The sequence below is a fragment of the Gobius niger genome (genome assembly GCF_951799975.1).
Source record: "Gobius niger genome assembly, chromosome: 19".
Classification (NCBI taxonomy): Eukaryota; Metazoa; Chordata; class Actinopteri; order Gobiiformes; family Gobiidae; genus Gobius; species Gobius niger.
In genome coordinates this window covers 4,848,760-4,868,954 of record NC_136870.1, presented here as the reverse complement: position 1 = coordinate 4,868,954, position 20,195 = coordinate 4,848,760, and the positions used below count along the sequence as shown (strand labels likewise).

Sequence of the window (20,195 nt, the reverse complement as noted above, 5' to 3'; positions counted from 1 at the left end):
GTAGGGGTAGTCTCATTGACATTCCGCGCTATGGTTTTTCCGATGTCTGGCCTGAAAAAGGCGTCTTGATCCATCATCCTGAATGGCCATTGGACTCGGAGCGCAGGCGACACATTCAACGTTAATTGCATAATAAACGCTTTATCACCTGCCTCTCGTTAGTCTGAATAATCTCCCCGTCTCTCCTCCGTCCCCGTCTCCTCACCTTGTTTCCCTTCGACCTTTCCTCTCATTGTCCTGTCCTAAACTGGTCTTGGACTGCGCCCAAAGTGTGGTGAATTAATGACAGGGGGCCGGTATCCACCTAAAACTGGGTGTCTGCGACTTACGGTTACAGAGCCACGCGCAGTTGTTTAGACGTGCTCTGTTTTCTAAGATCACTCACATATTTGTGTAAATCCTACATATTCTACTATATTCTACACTTGAAAATGACCATTTAGTACCTCAGAGTGTTCCAGCTGAATAAAATGTTAGCATAAATGAGCCTTAATGCTACAAGACTTGGCTAAAGCAATGCTATACATTATCTACACGTTTCTCTGCACCAGATATAATTCCAAACATGCTGAATAATGTTATACTGAAGGCCATGACCCAAAGGTAACGTCCACATCACTGGTGCAGTGGTTTTGTTGCAGTTTATCATGTACACTCCTCTACTGGGGGCTGCCATTACTGTCGTCATCTTGTATCCGAACTTGGAGCAGTGTGGGAGGTGAGAAATTTACCAGCTACCAGTTGCCTGGAACGCACCATAATAACAAAGATATTATCCATAAACAAAGACAAAGACCGCGAACAGAGTGAAGGGGGAAACTTTGCACAACCATCCTGTACGCAAGGGCCATGAGTGAGTCAGATTCTCGTCCATGCTTGAATTCTGCCTTTTCCTAGATCACTTGTTTTTCATCTTTTCCTCACAAAATCACCACTCCACTGATGTAAAACTATGATTAGCGATGGACATTATCCCATAAAACTAAGTCATACCAAGGCTAAGATGGCCCAATAGTACAGTAAAACCCTTAATACTGCATAATGTAGGACCTTCGCGTCATTCTTCGGAAGCCATTTAGTCAGACTCCATCAGAGTCGTAATGAAAATCAGAGAAGGGAATTGTTAAAGCTGTTAAAGTTGCTAACCTTGCATTTTAAATCTGGAAATGATCTATTAAAGCTTCATATAATTACATTAAGTGACGATAGCCTTCGGTGAAATGATGTCACAGCTCGCTACTTTTACTCCTATATCTTGAAGGCTGCATGTCCTTGAATTCAATTCCTTTAGTGCGCTGGAAGAAGCTAATACTACTTGAACTGGCCCATTTTGCATAAGTTCGTTAATGCCGCCAATGAAATTTAATGGCGTTTTTAAATTGTGTGCCATCAGTCTGAGTGTGGTTCTTTAGGTTCTGTTCAGCTACTGCGGCTACTACTGTAGGCCAACTTCGCAATTTTTTCACTCTTTTTTGGCATTTTCTGATGGACTGTGGCCATATTTCACACACACAAATAAAGTCGAATCCAAACCGGGTCCCTGTGAATGTTTAGTCTCATTGTTGAATAGGAAAAAAAAGCCCATTGTCCAGTATAACTGAACGACTGGCAATCGAAACTAGCGTTAGCATATTGCATTAAGCTAACGTTAGCGTCCACAGTTATTTATATGTTTATGGGCTGTTGAACTCCTTTGGACTTTAGCGGTCTTCATCAGGGGTTCTGTATAGACTGAACAAGAGGGGTCCCAGCATTGACCCTTGGGGTAACCCTAACGTCAAGGCCGTTTGTTCTGAGACACTGTTTGGTTTGTTTTCATCACTTCTCAGCCTCAACATTTTCGGGAAGTCGCTTTTCAGAGATTTTGGTGGACATGTGGACGTCACAAAAGTTGGATATTCACCTTATTTAGCTTGAACTTGTTCCTCTCCACGTCTCTGTATCTTCATTTAGCAGAAAATACATCCACACATGTAGCATTTGTTAAAGTAGTGTCATAATAGTAGTCTGTGAAAGAGTAGTTATTTGTTCCCTCTGGAACCTGAATCAAACGTGACTATTGTGATAATTCCCCGAGACGCAGTCGGAATCTATATGGGGTTTCCATTACAAAAAAACAATTTGAGAGAAGCTGTGCATGGGTACTCGTGTGACACATGTAAAACTGCTAGACAAGTGCTTTTTTAAATGGGGTATATTCATTAGATATATATGAAACAATATAACGTCAGACTGTGTTATGAAAAATGTAAATAGCCAACCATTTCAATAATCCTTTGTAGAATGTAAGCCTCTGTAAAAAGGCTTTCTAAAAATTCATAAAAATAGACCAAAGAAGTTTAGAGTGGTCATACACGTGAGGAACATAGCTATAGAGTTCGGAAACATTTTCCAGAGTCTAACATTAGCTAAAAACAGTATAAAAAGTGTGTGTGTCAGGGTGGGAGGGGGTGGGGGGTGGGGATTTGGGGTCACCACTGATAAATCCATCTAACTCACATGTAGTGTCCAAGTGTTTTGATGTGAACAATAACCCATGATGCTTAGCAATATGACATCACGATCCTGAACTGTATAGACATAATGACCATCGCACTAGACCACAAGACCTCTTGACAAGAGCAGACACATACTGAGCCTCAGATGCACTGCAGGGGGCCCAAAACAAATTGATTTTGAAAAGAAATCTATATTTGTTAGAATTTAATACCTAATATCAGTATTCCACCTACTGCCATTGACAATAGTTATTTAGCTGTAAAATAAGGACATATTCCTTTGAACAGAGAGATTTTCAGATCGATGAGTAGACCTCGGTGTCCCACACTTTGGGAATGGCTGCACTAGAGACGTACAATCACAGAAATGGGGTGAAATCCATCTCATCGATCGGGAAGCTGGTGGCCCTCAAGGTCGATATGGATCTGGAGGCCTTTATTGAATAAACCCTATTGGAAACACTGAGTTTAGGAAACGTTTCTCTGTTGTTTTGGGACAAAAAGGCATACATTTCCCAAAGCAATGGATAGACACATGCATTTGTGAAAGAGGTCCACGATTTAAAGAAGAGAAAGAAACTCCTCTTTTTCTCTCTTACTCTCTCTCTCAGTGGGACACTACACCCAGATCAATCTTCTAGCTCTCGCACAGTCCGGTGAGCAGCAGCACTGAACACTCCCTTACATATCGACCCGCGCTTTGCTACACAATTCAATAGTGTGGAGGGAAAGAGAATTAAAGCAGTGCACACGCTAAAGAGACAACACCGACAGCATTATGAAGGTATTTTGAGGTCATTCTAGGTCTCATTTAAAGCAACACTGCTGAACAATCAACCTGAGCAGCATGATTCAGGAGGTACAAACACAAATCCCTAACCACTCAGCCACCGTTAGCCACCGGAAACAATGCCTTAATAAAGGATGTGGACGAGGACTTTTTGTATCCTGGTTTGAATGTATGTGTGAATGTAAGTAACAATGATATTTACATAGAAAATGTTGGATATCTTGTTTATTTTTTTGTCATTTTTTGTTTGTAAGTCAGTTCTAATAAAATAAAAAAAACTGTATATGTAAACCTGCTAGAACTCACATTTTGTCTTGTCCAAAACTCCTTGAATAAACCCAATTACTTTAAAAATGGTCAATCAAAGGTTAAAAAAGCATTGATTTCTAAGTATCTGGAAGTGCTGATCATTTTAACGTGATAGTAAGTAAGCTTAAATGTTTTTCAAATTCAATTGATTTCGTATGTTTGACTGCCTGGGCCTGAAATGTGATGTAACAGAAGTAATATTAAATTATTATATATGTAGAGTATTTCAGAGTCCCTCCTTTTGCTGATCAGAATGCCCGGTGCGATCACTTTGACCAATGAGATGAGCTTTCTTGTGGGCCAGCCTGTCAAGTCCAATCAGGAGGAAGGGGGCGGGAGCTTGATCGTTTTAATTTAGAAATTTCCGTGCCTCTTTCTACTTATTTTGTGAACTCGGAGTGTCAGGAGGGGACTTGTTTGTTATTCTTGAAATCTGTCTCTCTCCCTCTCGTTATCCTCACTTTGCAATCTTACAGACTATCACTTTAATAAAATGGGTTAAAGGGATGTTTCAGGATTTTTTGACATAAGGCCTCATTTCCTAGTTATCCAGAGTGTTGCTGATTTCTGGAGATATTTTTTTTGTAATTTATGGAGTTCTTCTGTTTTAAGAGTTTCGTGGCGCTTGGCTAGTGCAAGGCTAGCGCATTACTACGATATCAGCTACACTGCATTAAAAACAGTGTGACCCGCTCCACAGAGCACCTGAGGCAAATCACTTACAACACCAGACTAACCATATAAATGTCTGTGTCCATAAAGTAATTTTAACCATTTTGCATTTAAAATAACTTATATTTGAGCAGCATCAGCTTTGTGGTTGTATAAGCTACGCAGCGGCGGAGTGATCTGCGAGAAAATAGTCCCTCAAAATGCGATCGTTCATGTGATGCAAGGTCAGTTATATTCCAAAAATTATTCTATCGACACAGACATGTATATGGTTAGTCTGGCTTTATAAGTGATTTGCCTCAGGTGCTCTGTGGAGCGGGTCAGACTGTTTTTAATGCAGGCTAGCTGATACCATAGAAATGCACTAGCCTTGCAATAGCCTAGCACCACGGAACTCTTCAAATATAAGAACTGCTTAAATTACACAAAAAAAACACTCTGGATAACTAGGAAATGAGGCCCTATGTCAAAAATCCTGAAATATCCCTTTAAGTTTTGTAATACGATGCAATTTTGACTGAAGATTTCCTCACAAATCATAAAACGCCTGATTCTTATATGAAAAGCAGGTTTCCTAAATAAAACAGTCCTCAAACTCAATATCCTGAACATGTTTTTTTCCTCATCAAACCCGCTACAGTGTTATTTTCCGAGGTGATAACAAGTGTGCGGCGGAGGCACCGGAGCTGACGTGCTAGCATACCAACACGCTAGACAGAGCTCCGCTTTCACACCGCGCTACAGGCCGCTAATGAGCACGCTAGCGCCTCGGCGATCACACCCGCGCCAGCCAGGTGGAGCGAGGTTTTCTGATCAAAGTCGCAGCAAAAGTCAAACGGCGTGATCTCTGCAACCGCACGATTTCGGGAGAAGTATTTCAGTTTCCGAGAAGTGTCGTGGTCAGGTTTTGAAATCCCGAAATGAAAAACGTGACCAATACGCAACGAAAACGCGACGCAAACCTGACCACAAAAGCAAGGAAAGAGCGTAAGTCTTAGCTTTCAAACGTGGCAAAGAAGCTTGAAGATTTGTGTGAAGCCCAACTGGAGAACATGTGCTCGGCGCTCATTAAAGAAACAAACACTTCATCAGAGCATCCTCCGCTCAAACTGTTGCCAGGATATATCGAACCGCCGTTGCCGTGGTTACCATTGTCTCGGCGCCGTTCGTGACCCCGCGGCGCACACGGGACATTTCCCATTGTTCTAAAACTGTCTCGAATAAGGGCCTTTTAGCTCATCATCATTCATCATCAGACCAACATAATAACCATGTAAGGCTGAAGAATAGCATGACCCAGTGAATTTGCCACAACATCTTAAAGGTGCATTATGCAACTTTTTATGTGAATAAAAAAGTTGATATTAGTGCGTGTTTGACCTTGTAGTGCAGCGGGTGTGTGAGTGGTCAGCATGGCCCCTTTACTTTCCATCACAATGGTCTCTAGGACCTTGTTTGGAAGGTTGTCATTGCTGACGTAGCCTCCCACCAGAAAACCTACAAAAAAATTGAACCTGGTATAGGTGGTAAAAAACACCATGATTGAAAGTACTACGATTTTAAACGTAGGAGAATGTCTAAGAGCTTTATCAATCAATGTACGTTTGGAACAGGACAAAAATTCCTTTCGATAAACGGAAACAAGACGAACATCCTTTTAGAGAAGATGAAGGGCCAGATCTTGTGACTGGCGCAGTCCGTGCGCAACTCTAAACGCAACGTGGTACATGTGCGATCTTGCATGTGGCGCAGGCTTAGCGTTTAAGGCTGCTCCACTAGGGAGAGGGCGTTATTTAAGAAAAAGAGGCCGACTGAGGCGTGGTTCATTACAAACAGCACTTGGAGCCGCTCTTCTGTGGCAACCTTCACATTATGTTCTTCTTTACATCGCGCTGCCTTGTCTCCTTTAGAATCGACGTCAAATTGAAAACAAAAGTTCTCTTGAAAAGTCTGTTTGAGCGTAGGTTACGCGCAGGTTTACTTTGATACAGTGGATCAACGCACACACCCCTAACACCAAAACAACAACAGTTTTCCATAAATAAACCACACATGCCTTAAGTGCCACAACACCAGGTCTGATCTGAGTTTTAAGATGACATCGCTCTCATTGTGTGTCAGTCTTTACCTCCTGATGATGCTCCTTGTGTTGCCACAGCTCAGTCCATTTTTTTTTTTTTTTTTTTTTAATTCAGCCGCTCCAAGAATCCTGCAGCTGTAGCGCAAATGTTCCAATACACCACAGTTTTCTTGCAAGTTGCAACTGCTGCATAACTCTGCAACTCCTCCGCAGCCGATATGTTTCTGATCAAATAAATCCTGTACATTTCGTAACTTTGCGCATTCAAACGGTGTCCAACGCGAGGATGCTGACTCTCTGTCCCGCCCGCTCATCTTGGATCTGCAGCGAGCGGCTCCAGCGGACGGACACTTTTATTTCTTTAATCTTTATTAAACATTGCGCGCTGCATCATGCATGTTACGCGTTTACATGAGTTACAGGAGGCGTTTACATCCATCCGTCCATCCATCCATCTTCTTCCACTTTTCCGTTTCCGGGTCGTGCAGGGCCTGCAGGTGGTGGGTCCACAGAAGAACGGCCTCACGACGGGCCTGTTGGTCTCTCATAAGGGGCTTCTGAACCGCTCTTTGTCTGACCCGTCAACTATGACCAGTTTGCCATGGGAGACCCTACCAGAGGCACGAAGCCCCCGACAACAGAGCCCCCAGGATCATTGTCTGAAAGCCTATTTGTTCAGCACTGAGTTTTCCGAAGTGTGCTTGAACGCCCCATCATGTGAGCAGCGCATGTACAGCTAGTGCGCTGTTCAGTTCGTGCTCAGAGATGAGAGCAAATGACAGGACCACTTTTCCTTTACTTTGTGTGCGTTTATGAAACTCAGGTGAGTTTTTGTTGTTTGCTGTAACATATTTGGGGAGCAAGGTGGTGAGAATGTTTGGAGTTTCTGCCACTTGTGCTACCTGATGCGTATTATTGATGCGTGACCAATTAAGCACTTTTCACGAGGCTGCGCCATGTTATTTGGGCCTCATGTTTATTATGTTAAATAATTAGCCTTGGAAATGTGTTCTTATTGCCTTTTCTATGTTTCTAAGTTGACCACTACTGTATTACAGTGCTGTAAATTATAATTTATGTACTTTGCTAACTGTAATGAGGACACCAGGCATAGTTTTTTTATTTACATTTATTATTTAAATAACAGTATTTTAATTACTATATTTTCCTTTGTTTTCTTTGTACCCAGACCACACACACATACGCACGTGGAAACCCTGTATACTCCTCGCTGCTGAAATAAAGTTGAAGAAAGATTCTCTGACCGGAGTCGTCTGTAGTGCTCCTACCCTAACCACTAGTCCAAACTTTACAATCATTCAGGTGCTCAAACCCCTCCACCACGTTAAGGTGGCGGCTCCATGAGGGGCTATATTTAACCAATTATAGCTTTGTTCCTGTTTCAGAGCGTGGTGTCCTGCACTATGTAAACTAGTATGAGTGAAGGGGAAGGCACAATTCATGGCGGCGCCCACGTGAACGTCCAGAATAAGGTGACTAACAAATAAGTAACAAATATTTTATTTTATTGTGCACGTTAATGAACACAAATCCGTTGTCCCCGACTCACACTCTCAAACACACTCTCATTGATCCTGGTCGATTGTACATGTTTTTAAAAGTAGGGGAAACCGGAGAAAGCCTCTGCAGACAAAGGAAGAACATGCAAACTCCGCAGAGAGGCCCCGTCTGTCTGGGGATCAAACCAATGGCCGCTGGCCGCTCTGCTTTTTGGCCACAACACTAGAGGCTACCATTGCTGTAGTACCTCCATATCGCCACTGGTCCCCCATTGAAAAGCATAGGAATTTAGACATATTAAAAACAACTTGGCCTGGTCCCAATTTTTTTGAAACTATCTAGAGCTAGATGTTCCTCCTGAGATAACGCTGGGTTAGTCACAATTTAAGAAACCAGGCTGGTTTTCGCAAGAAGAATTTTAGAAATCTCGTACTTAATGAGGGTCGGACTGTTAGCATTGGAGCAGCGCGAGCTACACGTCATGCAAGGGCGGAGTCTACGGTGAAAATCCCGCCCTTATGCCCTTTTTAGGAACATGCTTCGTCAGAGCTGGGGAGGGGGAGTCTGTAAACCTGCTATGATTTCCCCCTCGAGCGTGGTCATTATGGTAAACGGGGAGGAGTGAGGAGAAGCTGTCCATTATATATACAGACTATGGATCAAACCCTGTGAACCACCGTGGCCCATATTCCATCCATGAGGCATCCATTTATATATGCCAAATATCAGCGGTCAACAAAAACTAAAAGCAGATCAAAACCGGTGGACTTTTTACATCATTTCACTTGTATTGCATTCTGGAAGAACATCGCAGACCTGGCAGTCTTTGAGAATAAGAATCTAAACAGGATCTACAATACTTTCCAACACTCTTCGACTGAGCCACTGACGCCCAAAGAGGCGGCAGTAGCTTCATAAATGTTATTCAAACCCCTCGTTCAGCGCTCCAGCTCGGATTGGCTTGTTCCCTAACCTTTACGTGAACGACAGAGCTGACATTTTCACAGGTATTAGCGAGTATTAGCGGGAGGGCGGCGTGCACGAGGGCTCCGAGTTGACTTCTTGACTTCGCTTCGCCGTGGCGTGCACTGTGACCTGTGCGGGAAATTAAAATTAAAAACGTGTTTAACCTTGTCATTCTTTCTGGCTGAACGCAATTTAAACGGTTGGCCTCAGTGGGGGCCTGTCCAATCTAGGGCAGGGCTTTTCAACTACATGGCCTGGCCCAAAAAAGGAAAGTTACCACCATGAAAAAAGGGCACGCTCTCTATATTAACAGCCTTTATGGAAGGATTTACACATAATGACGACCAGTCACGAACGCCACCAATCCACATTCGTGATCCTCCGTCACGAATGTGGTGGAATTAAAAAAAAAATGCATAGGCCGCGCTGGTCTATAAGCCATAGCTGTTCCAAGAGCGTTTGAAGTGTCATCAGCGCTGGAAATACTGGACTTTCCTCTTTGCGTGCATGTCAGCCTATATTTACTTTCATTAAAGAGACTATACGGAGTTTAAAAATGTTAGTATTTTCCTCCCCCTACATGTTCTAGCCATGTCCTAATGTGTAGAATGTTCAGACCTGTTCACCACAACTGCCTCTAAAATCCTGCACTGTCACTCAAAAAGGTGTTAATTCGGTCAGAAGTTCGTCATGCACGAGCTTAATATATAGACTTCAGCTACACGTAAGACCTGAGTGAGCATAAAATGCATCTAGTCCCTTTGAAGTGTGTTCACCTGTTACCTGCCATCTGAGGGTTAGGTTTAGGATAAGAGCTAGGGTAAGCAATTCCATCCAAATCTCAAAGTGTAACGACAGGAGAGCGTACAGCCAATATGCCAGTGTGATAACCCATTTGAAAGCCAAGACCTTCTAGTTTCTAAAAATATGTGTGAGATCTGCGTGACACCATCACATTTTGCCGTTCCCGATTAAATTGTTGTTCAAACGCGCGTGGCCTGCACACAGCCTCGGGAGCTCGGGAGTTTCCTGGTGTCCGAAGCTGCTCTGAGCTGGGCCCGTGGTGACCGCTCGAGGCTTTTGACACCTGCGCATGGCTGGACCCTCCATGATGTTTCAGCGGTCAGAGAATTGAACGCATTTATTTTGCACCTGAAGCCATGCTAGCTACAGCGCGGGAGGGCATCTTGTTGCCCCTGCTCAGCGACAGATGTGGAATAAGACAGTGCTAGGGTGACAGTATGACCTATCTATAAACTAGGTGCACCCTTGTATAAGCCGTGAGGTTTAAAGGGAGGGGAAAAAGTAGTGGCTTATAACGCGGATATGGCGTTAAATCGAAATAAAATGGCTCCCATTCTCATTTGCAGTATATTGTCAGAGTTTGTGCAAACTGGCTGACTGCACCATAATGTGTAAGCAGAATAATCAATGCTTGGTGTGGTTTTTGTGTACATGCTTCTTTGGTGTCTGTTTAAAAAAACCCTTAACGCCGATTGGCGTAAATCGGCAACATACCTCTTCTTGCCAGACTGTGGCTAAAATAACGCACGTTTTCCCTTGATACCTGTTTGCGCACATCCATGCCGTACCTAGGAACGTTTTGCAAGCACTAGTTTCTCGTAGGACCGGTCAGAGAAGGAACCACAAGCGGGTCATGGTAGCTATTTAGCGGAAATAGCATTTCTGCAAATCGAGGCAGCAACTTTGATGAAATCTTCAAATGTAAATTGAGTTGTGCTAAAATAAAATTATGTAGCAGCTCCTCGTTTCCATCTTTAGATAAATGATTGGAATGAACTTCGTGTGATGGATTTTTTTTTTTGTTATTTGAAGATTTAGGTACGTTGTAAATCGGCAACATCAGGCCATAAAGGAAAACTGCAGTACCTCCATCTGGTGGCCACAGTGACTGCATTTTAGTAGGATTTAGATGTATTACAGTGCTAAAACGTTTTTTAGAACATGCCATTTTAGTGAAATTCTATAATCATTGTAACAATAACATACAAGGATATAAAAAAAAAAAGTTATCCCTCTTTTTACACAGAACAAAATGAAACCGTTGGTGTTGTATGCAAAGCAACCACAAGGTGGACCTACTGGACCACAAACAAGAGTTCCACGTCCGAAAATAATGTGCAATTATAATATAATTTGCAAATAAGTAATGGTAAATAGAGGTATCTGATATACAATGTATTATAAAACCTCAGGAAAGGGAGCAAAATCTAATAATTAGTCATAAAAATTGTAGATATTTTGTAGATAAATTGTCTGCACCTTTATAAAGTGTTTTTTTTTTCACCTCCCTACATCAGGTGATGAAAGCAGCAGCAGCAGGGAAGGCACTGATGACAGGAACAGCAGTGAGGAAGATGTTACTGAACATCCTGATGCCCTTCCTGTTACCAGTGCTGCTGCTGCAGGACGGCATCAGCTGCTCAAAATCAACACTTTGCAAGAATTTAGTGAAAAGCGTTAGCTCTGTTTACTGTTCTAATATCCTAACCTGAATACACAAGTGTTCAGTGTATATTGCAGTGCATTTACATTTGTAATAATTGTGAATAAACACATTTTGTCATTTTAATACATTTACAACTTTTGCCTGTTGTTGCCGAATTACAACATACCCAAAATTGCATTTATGCCTGTTGTTGCCGATTGGCAACATACCTAAAACTATATCTATACTATGTGCGACGTAAAAATTTACAATCTCCACTTAATTTAGCATCAGCTTGAAAGCAAAAACACTGATAATATTTTTTTTTATAGAATGGGAAATTAGTTCAGGCGTTAAGGGGTTAGAGACTAGATGCAAGTTGGTAATTTTATGCTCACTACTGCCACCTCAGGTCATACATGTAACTGCACCTTCTATATTAAGCTTGTTGTGGTGAACAGGTCTGGGCTCATTCTACACATTAGGCCATGGCTGGAGCATATAGGCGGAGGAAAATACTGAATTTAAACATTTTTAAACTCTCGTATAGTCCCTTTAAAGGAACAGGCGTTTATACACACTGAGATATGTTCTTACCTGAGCGTAGACGAGTTGAGGCGTACCTGTCTGGTCTTTGCGTGTGCCCTCAGTCACCCGAAACGACAAAAGATGTTGTTAGCTTCCAACCTCACACCCGTTTGGAGCTACAGGAATGTATTGTGAGAGGCCAAATGCTTCCACGCTCTTCCACAGGCACGCACAAAGACCAAACAGGTACGTATCAACTCGTCTAAGCTCAGGTAAGAACATATCTCAGTATGGAAGAACCGTGTGCCCTCAGTCACGCAAAAACGACCAAGGATGTTGTTAGCATTTGGCCTCTCCCAGTGTATTCCTATAGCTCCAAACGGGGTGAAGTTAGAAGTGACCGAGCTCTTCCATGGGCACAAAGACCAGACAGGTACAAATCAACTTGTCTAAGCTCAGGTAAGAACATATCTCAGTATGGAAGTAAAATCCTGAAAATACAGATGGGGGCGCTTCAGCTTTAGATGAAGAAACAAACAAAGTAAGCAGGATTACTCCAAAAGCGAATAACATGCATGGTTCAAAGCTCAAAAGTCCATTTAGTGAGGTACATTCCCTTTAACATAACCGTCACCAGACATATTGTTCCCAGACCTTCACGGTGTAAATCCATCATGGGTTATTGAATGGCACAGCTGTTTTATCTGTTTTCAGTTGGTCTTTTCATCACAGCGCAGATTACTGCCTGGTTATTACACATTAAGGAGCTCCCAGAGAGGGTCCTTCTGTCGCACTGGCACTGAACGCAGCACACGCAAACCAATCGGCACGCGGCATTCTTACAGTAACTCCAGACGACGGCGTTGGACAGCGTCGCCGTGGATTAGATCGCATTAAGACAATGGCAGGAGGCAGTAAAGCGGGGTTTCTATCAGCACTCAGCGGCCAATCACAGGCGGCGACACCACGGAGACCGTTCGTCGAGATGTCTGATCAGCTCATTTAGAACGGTTATTTATGTAATGTGATGTAACAGAAGTAATATTCAATGATTATATATGCAGAGTATTTCAGAGTCCCTCCTTTTGCTGATGAGAATGCCCGGTGCCATCACTTTGACCAATGAGATGAGCTTTCTTGTGGGCCAGCCTGTCAAGTCCAATCAGGAGGAAGGGGGCGGGAGCTTGATCGTTTTAATTTAGAAATTTCCGTGCGTCTTTCTACTTATTTTGTGAACTCGGAGTGTCAGGAGGGGACTGAAATCTGTCTCTCTCCCTCTCTTTATCCTCACTTTGCAATCTTACAGACTATCACTTTAATAAAATAGGTTAAAGGGATGTTTCAGGATTTTTGACATAGGGCCTCATTTCCTCGTTCTCTAGAGTGTTGCTGATTTCTGGAGATATTTTCTTTTGTAATTCATGCAGTTCTTATATTGGAAGAGTCTAGTGGCGCTAGGCTAGTGCAAGTCTAGCGCATGTCTATGGTATCAGCTAGCCTGCATTAAAAACAGTGTGACCCGCTCCACAGAGCACCTGAGGCAAATCACTGATAACACCAGACTAACCATATAAATGTCTGTGTCCATAGAGTAATGTTTGCAATATAACTGACCTTGCATCACATGAACGATTCGCATTTTGAGGGACTATTTTCTAGCAGATCACTCCGCCGCTGCGTAGCTTATACAACCACGAAGATGATGCTGCTCAAATATAAGTTATTTTAAATGCAAAATGGTTAAAATTACTCTATGGACACAGTCATTTTTATGGTTAGTCTGGTGTTACAAGTGATTTGCCTCGGGTGCTCTGTGGAGCGGGTCACACAGTTTTTAATGCAGGCTAGCTGATACCATAGAAACGCGCTAGCCTTGCACTAGCCTAGCGCCACGAAACTCTTCAAATATAAGAACTGGATGAATTACAAAAAAAAAATATCTCCAGAAATTTGCAACACTCTGGATAACTAGGAAATGAGGCCCTATGTCAAAAATCCAGAAATATCCCTTTAAAGCAGTACTAAGTAACTCTTCCCCCTAGAGGCCATAAGTGCAACTGCAGGTGTAGTAGCAAGTTACGATTTTTTAACTTATTAATTGTCTTGGAGAGTAAGACAGGAAAGGTGAAGGGAGAGAGGGTTACTGTGCATCCAATTATACAATGGAAATATTTTTTTTCACTCAAACTTGGCTGTAAATACTGTTTAAAGTGACGTTAGCCCGCAGTTAGCTTTGCACGTTAGCATGTTAGCTTCTTCTTTGTGATTTCATTAGTGTGTATTGGTGGCTCCGCACCGGTGGCAGTCAAGTTGCAAACATGGTTTTCTGGCCAGAGACACCAGGGGGAGATGAAAGACCCTCCAGTCATCCCATAAACACTTGTATTACCCCCACAGGGACTACGGGAAGGATTTATTAAGGTAAACACGTTACTTTGTACTGCTTTAAGCCTCGCCGACGAAATCTGAATAATGGATTGAGCAGGGTTTAAATGTATTGTGGAATAATTAAACATGTTATTGTGAAGATTAGGTATTTTCTGTGTTTCCATATGAAGAGCTGTCTTCTTATCTCACCTCGATTTGATAAGAAATAAACTTAAAAGCGTCTCCTGATCTTTCATATGAAGAAAACAGAAAATATGGATCAGTGTAGTTGGTGTTTTTTGAAGGGGGGCACATGTGTGTGACTGACAGAAGCTCAGGCAGGAGGGGGGTGTCAGCGCACAGTCGGGGGGGGCGCGTGCAGAGATGAGAATGTCAGACAGGAAGCAGCGGGTCGCGTTTGGAAACATGTTTAATCAAACAGAGGCGCGGAGCATGACGAAGAGAGACACACGCGTGATCACGGTTACAGGCCACGCAGCTGACGTGTGAGCGGAGGGGATGAAAGGGGAATGGAGAGACTTTATTTAGACAGCGCCTTTCACCACCATCGTTCATTCACGTTCACACATCAAGCCTATTGTACATGTTTTTACTGGTAGGGGAAACCAGGGTAACCGGAGGAAACCTACGCAGACACGGGGAGAACATGCCACACAGAAAGGCCCCGTCCAGGAATCGAAGCCGGACTACATAGAGTGTGTTAACAAAGGCTCAACTTTCCCGGTTATTAATATTGCGGTTTTGTCTTTGATCATATAAATACAGTTTCCTGATTATAAAAACCAGAAAACACCGGGATATAACAGCATGTAAACGCTATTTTTTTCCCATTTCTTCCCATTTCTTGCGCATGCGCCCTTAATCGTAAACAAACATGGCAACGGCATGTCCGAAGGAGACAGAGTTTTATATTTTAACCATGAAAGAACTAAAAGAAGTGAATATTTACGATGGAAATAATGTGGATTTATGCAAAACTGATGGCGAACATTTCAAGGTGGCTGGTTTTCCTCCGGACGCAGAGAGGAGTCGACCACAACACAGAGACGGATTAAGTTGTTCCTCCACTAACTATCGGTGAACTCCATCAGCTCCGCTCTCCCACACCGGCCCCGGCTTCGAACCTTCTCCCAGGTCTCCCTGGTCTGCATCAGTGATAAAGACAGACCCAGGTAAGGAATTATCCACAATCTGCCATTGCTGTCGTCTGCCGGAGCTCACGATGTAGAGCAGGGGGAGGCAAGTTTGCTCGGTGGAGCCGGTTTTCTTCATCGTCAAAAGACCAAGGGCCGGACCCTCCAATTGAAGCAATTGACATAAAGCATCACTTTCTACATATGCCAGTGTAGTACATCATATACACCGGGAAAATGTCCATGTTAAATTAGATAAATTACTTAAAATCGCTTGAATAAATTTGAGTCGGTTTGAACTAATCTAAGATCAGATAAAAACCCCAATCGAACACAATAATAACAATAGAAATTCCACTGGAAATCAGACAAATTAAATTTTACTGTAAAAAGTATTTATTTATCACTTGAAATTATACAAAATAATCTGAATTAAGAAAAAAACTTGAACAAAACGTGCTTTTGATCTCTGATTTGAGTAATAATATTTCTCAAAATCATCTCGAGGGCCAGAGTTTGATGATGGAGGGCCGGTTTTGGCCCCCGGGCCCCCTGATGTAGAGGATGATGTAGGATTGAGCCCAATGTGGGCATTCAAAGGAACAAGCCACGCAATAAGCCATACATTTATGCTTATACTTTCACTGCATTGTGCTCAGAAATGTAATGTATGCGCCTGTGCAAACAGAGCTTAAATACGAAAAGCCGGATTTCTTTATTTGATCATGTAAACAAGGGATTTCAGTTTCCTGATATGTGTCGTATAAACACCATATCCCGAAAAATGCCATAACTGGAATATAGCTAATAACCGGGAATAAACACTCATAGACTGTTAAAAGACCATTGTTAGTCACAAAAAAGGCATAGAAACAGATCTGATCTGGCGTTATGTGAACTCCAGTTTGTAACATGTCAAAATCTCCATGGGTTTATCATGAAGGACTGCGACAGGAATCCCAGACATCTTTTAGCCAAACAACCCAGAGCTCTACTGCATTTCTTTGGAGATATTTTTAGGCACATTCAAACGTCCACAAATCCAAACAAGGCCCCAAAAGCAGCAAGACCTTTATGTATCTTTGGTTCCTCCTGACCCCCAGGGGGCGCCACACAGCAGTGTTCTTTGTCACGTAAACTCACCCAGCCAGCACGATGAAGAAATCCAGCCGGTTCCAGGTGTCGCCGAGGTAACACTTCTTCCCGAAGATGCCCAGAGCCACCATCTTGATGACCATCTCGATCGCAAAGAAAGCAAAGATGAAGTCGTCAAAGTCCTGCAAAGAGATGTGGGACACACGGTTAGAATGGACCTATCCTGGGGTCGGAGCCGCCATTTTGAGGACTTTTGACCAAAGAAATCATAGAGAGAGAAGCAAAGTGGTTCAACTTTAGAAATCAGTGAAATGTGTGAAAACAACTGGATCGATGTTTGATGACTATAGCCGACTATTGCTATCGCTTCTTCTCTTTTTTTTTTTTTTTTAATCTCTTCTATGGGTTCAATGGCCCATATCTTTATATTTATACCATGGTCAGTGAGAATTCCAAGGCTACAGCAGCATATGTAGTCCGGTAGTTAAATCAAAACACATTACACAGCTGAATCGGATAAATGCATTAGCTAATGTTAGGCGACAAGTCAACTGACTCGATGAGATGGATTTTTATTTTTTTATTTTCATTCAACATTTTTGACCAAAACAAAACTTTTAATAAATGGGAAGTAGGGGACCCCTCCTGGAACCGCCACCTTAACGTGGTGGAGGGGTTTGACCACCCGAATGATCCTGGAGCTCTGTTGTCGGGGGCTTCGTGCCCCTGGTAGGGTCTCCCATAGGTGACGGGTCAGACAAAGAGCGGTTCAGAAGCTCCTTATGAGAGACCAACAGGCCCGGTTTGAATCGTGAGGCCGTCCTTCTGTGGACCCACCACCTGCAGAAGAAGCCATAAGGGGCTGGTGCAATGTGATTTGGGCAGCTCCAACAGCTGCCCCCACGACCCGGAAACGGAAAAGTGGAAGAAAATGGATGGATGGATGAATGGATGGATGGATGGGAAGTAGAGGAGAGTAAGCAGCTAGTTTAGCGTACTGTTAATAAAATATGAGCATTCCATTTCTATTGAAAACGGTTATGGCACTATTTTCAGACCTACATAAAATGATCCATACACTCAAACATAATTGACAAACAATTGAGCTTCAGGTAGCTAGCAAGCTAGCTTCAGGCTAAACAGCGTGAACTAACTCCTGCCCAGGAGCCGCATATCGGTGTTTACTTCCACGGGAAAGTGCCGGGTTAGTCCTGTTGTGTTGTGATTCTGTGCAGATGTCGTTTGGTTGAGCCTGACGGAGATCCTCACAGCAGCGAAAGGCTCACTCTGAGACGAGCCTTCAGACAGTGTAAAAAAAACACACATAAAATAGTCCCTGTAGTTTGGCACATTTAGCTAGCTTAGTAAATGTGGGACCGTGGTATAAGTGGATTAAACGCCTCTGAGTCGTGCATTACACGGTTATAATGCACGACCCGGAGTCACGAACACCACAACGTGCAGTGGAGTGGTGCGTTAAAAACGTATAATGCACGGCTCCGAGTTACATATAAAAAGGAGAATGCTAACCATAATGCTAACGTTAGCTTCATGCTACACGCAAACTGTTTGCTCCGCATGCCGTTTTCTCACTTCTTCTGGACAATCTGCTTCATTTTTTTTGTACGAGAATGAGACAAAACATTCACAAGGACTTGATTTTGTCTCGACTAAAAGGGGCTATAGGGAGTTTAAAAATGTTAATATTACGTTATGTTCCAGCCATGTCCTAATGTGTAGAATGATCCCAGACCTGTTCACCACAACTGCCTCTAAAATCCTGCACTGTCACTCAAAAAGGTGTCACTTCAGGTCCGAATTGCCGTCATGCACGAGCTTAATATAGAAGGTGCAGTTACACGTATGGCCTGAGGTGGCAGTAGTGAATATAAAATGGGCAACTTGCATCCAGCCCCTTTAATTGTTGTGTGGGAAATATGCTTATAGTCTACCAGGAAATGTGATTCCCACAACATGCTTCCTTCCCCCTCGGCTATAGGCCATGCCCCCCTAGTATGCATCTCTAAAGGTAATCGCTTTTTAGGCGTTTACAGATGAAAAGAAAGGGTTTCACAAACAAAACTGACAAAAGAGAGACGGAAACACGACAAAAACTCCTTCCAAAATGCCACAAAAAGTGTTGTTATCTCCAGTTGAGAAGCTTTTAGATTCATCTGCATTGTCTCCTGTATGTGAGACAAACCCACAACACAATAGGACGCGACTAAATCCATACGTTAGCAACGGAACAATTCCCTCCGCGTCCTCTTTGCGAGTCTGTTTATTCAGCGCAGCACGTCGGCGAACGCGAGCGCTACGGAGCCATGAAACATTCATAACCGTGCCCCAGTTATGCGCGGCCGCAGTTATTCCGCAGGACGCGGCGTAAACTGTCTAACGGAGAGGCATTTTTCCCGAAGATCAGCCACACGCACTGTGCATAAGCCGCAGTGGAGGTTCAGACTGCACGTGTTTAATAATGCAGAGCCGGGGCCAGTGCGCTATCATAGCCGCAGTGGTGTGTGTGGGGGGGGGGGGGGCAGACAGCCTGTAACACGCTCTTGGATAACGCAGTGCTGCAATGGGAGAATCCTGGTCTTCCCTGCCCTCCGGGAGGCAGAGAGAGAGAGAGAGGGATCCCAGCGGGAGCGGGGGAATCCGGACGGGAACGCCATCGGAATGCTAAGTCTGGCTTCGAGGCGGCGCAGCTTCTGACGAGGTCACGCTACTGGAGGTTTCTGCTGCTTCTCTGACGCACATCACAACAGATTCACGTTTTTTTAGTTAATGGATGACAGTGAGTAACGTTCAAGAACCACTTGTGGCAAATGTTGGTGTTGTCTATGAGAGAGATGCTATGAAAGAGGGGTCTGGTGTGAACTGTTAACAGATTTTCAGAGCCCTGTTATACTTGTATAGGCGTCTCCCAGTCACGTGACTAGAAATGCAAGCGCGCGACATTTTGAAGGGAAGCAAAAATGGCGAATGCAACAGAAAACGATCGCGATTCCACACGATTATGCAGTGTTTTTTCACCTACACCTGTTACAACTCACTTACAAGGAAATGCGGCACTTCGATTTGCAAACAAATCATCGTTGTCATTGTTGGATATTACAGACCCAGACATGCTTCCGGCCGAGTTATTTACTGACGCGAAGTTCTAGGTCAACATACCTTCACTCCAGTTTGGCGATATTTACATAGTACATAGTTTCTTGATAGACTTTCCGCCTTCATACACAGGAAAATCATTGAAAGCAGTTAAAAGCCTTTTTGCATACAGATATTTTGAGTCAGGATGGGTATCGAATACATCAAAAAGAAAGGATATTCTCATTGTCATGATAAAGTTACTTGACACTTCGCTAAACCAGCAGGCTAATAATACTGTAAAACACATTGAATTGGACACCCAGCGTGTTGTATAGATCGCTCTTTCACAGATTAACGAACAGTAAATCTCACATTGACAGTAAATCCATCTATGCTACAGCAGTTTTCAATAGGCTAATCATTTGATGAGATATCCGATTGAAAAGTAAAAGAGTAAAGACATGAGAAATTCTGACACCACTGATTTGCATTCAACTGCGCAACAAGTTTCAGGCATTTCGGCGGTTTTGAAATGTAGATTTGAAATGAAACGTTGGTGTGAGTTTATCTGGAGTTCATTAGCATGTAGCCCGTCAAGATGGAGTCACTTAGTAGGCTTCTATAGCACATTTCACATGACACAAGTTAGGGCTGTGCAATTAATCGAAAT

The 20,195-nt window shown here is 43.1% G+C and overlaps 1 protein-coding gene across 10 annotated transcripts in view; it reads right to left on the bottom strand.

Annotated features, from left to right (window-relative positions):
* cacna1g (calcium channel, voltage-dependent, T type, alpha 1G subunit) overlaps positions 1 to 20,195 on the bottom strand; it is a 347,077-nt gene that overhangs the window by 300,263 nt on the left and 26,619 nt on the right. For all 10 annotated transcript variants that reach the window (XM_079577933.1, XM_079577934.1, XM_079577929.1 and 7 more), the window contains exon 2: positions 16,478 to 16,611. In XM_079577933.1, coding sequence (XP_079434059.1) covers positions 16,478 to 16,611 — 134 coding nt within the window. The remainder of the gene's footprint in view (positions 1 to 16,477; positions 16,612 to 20,195) is intronic.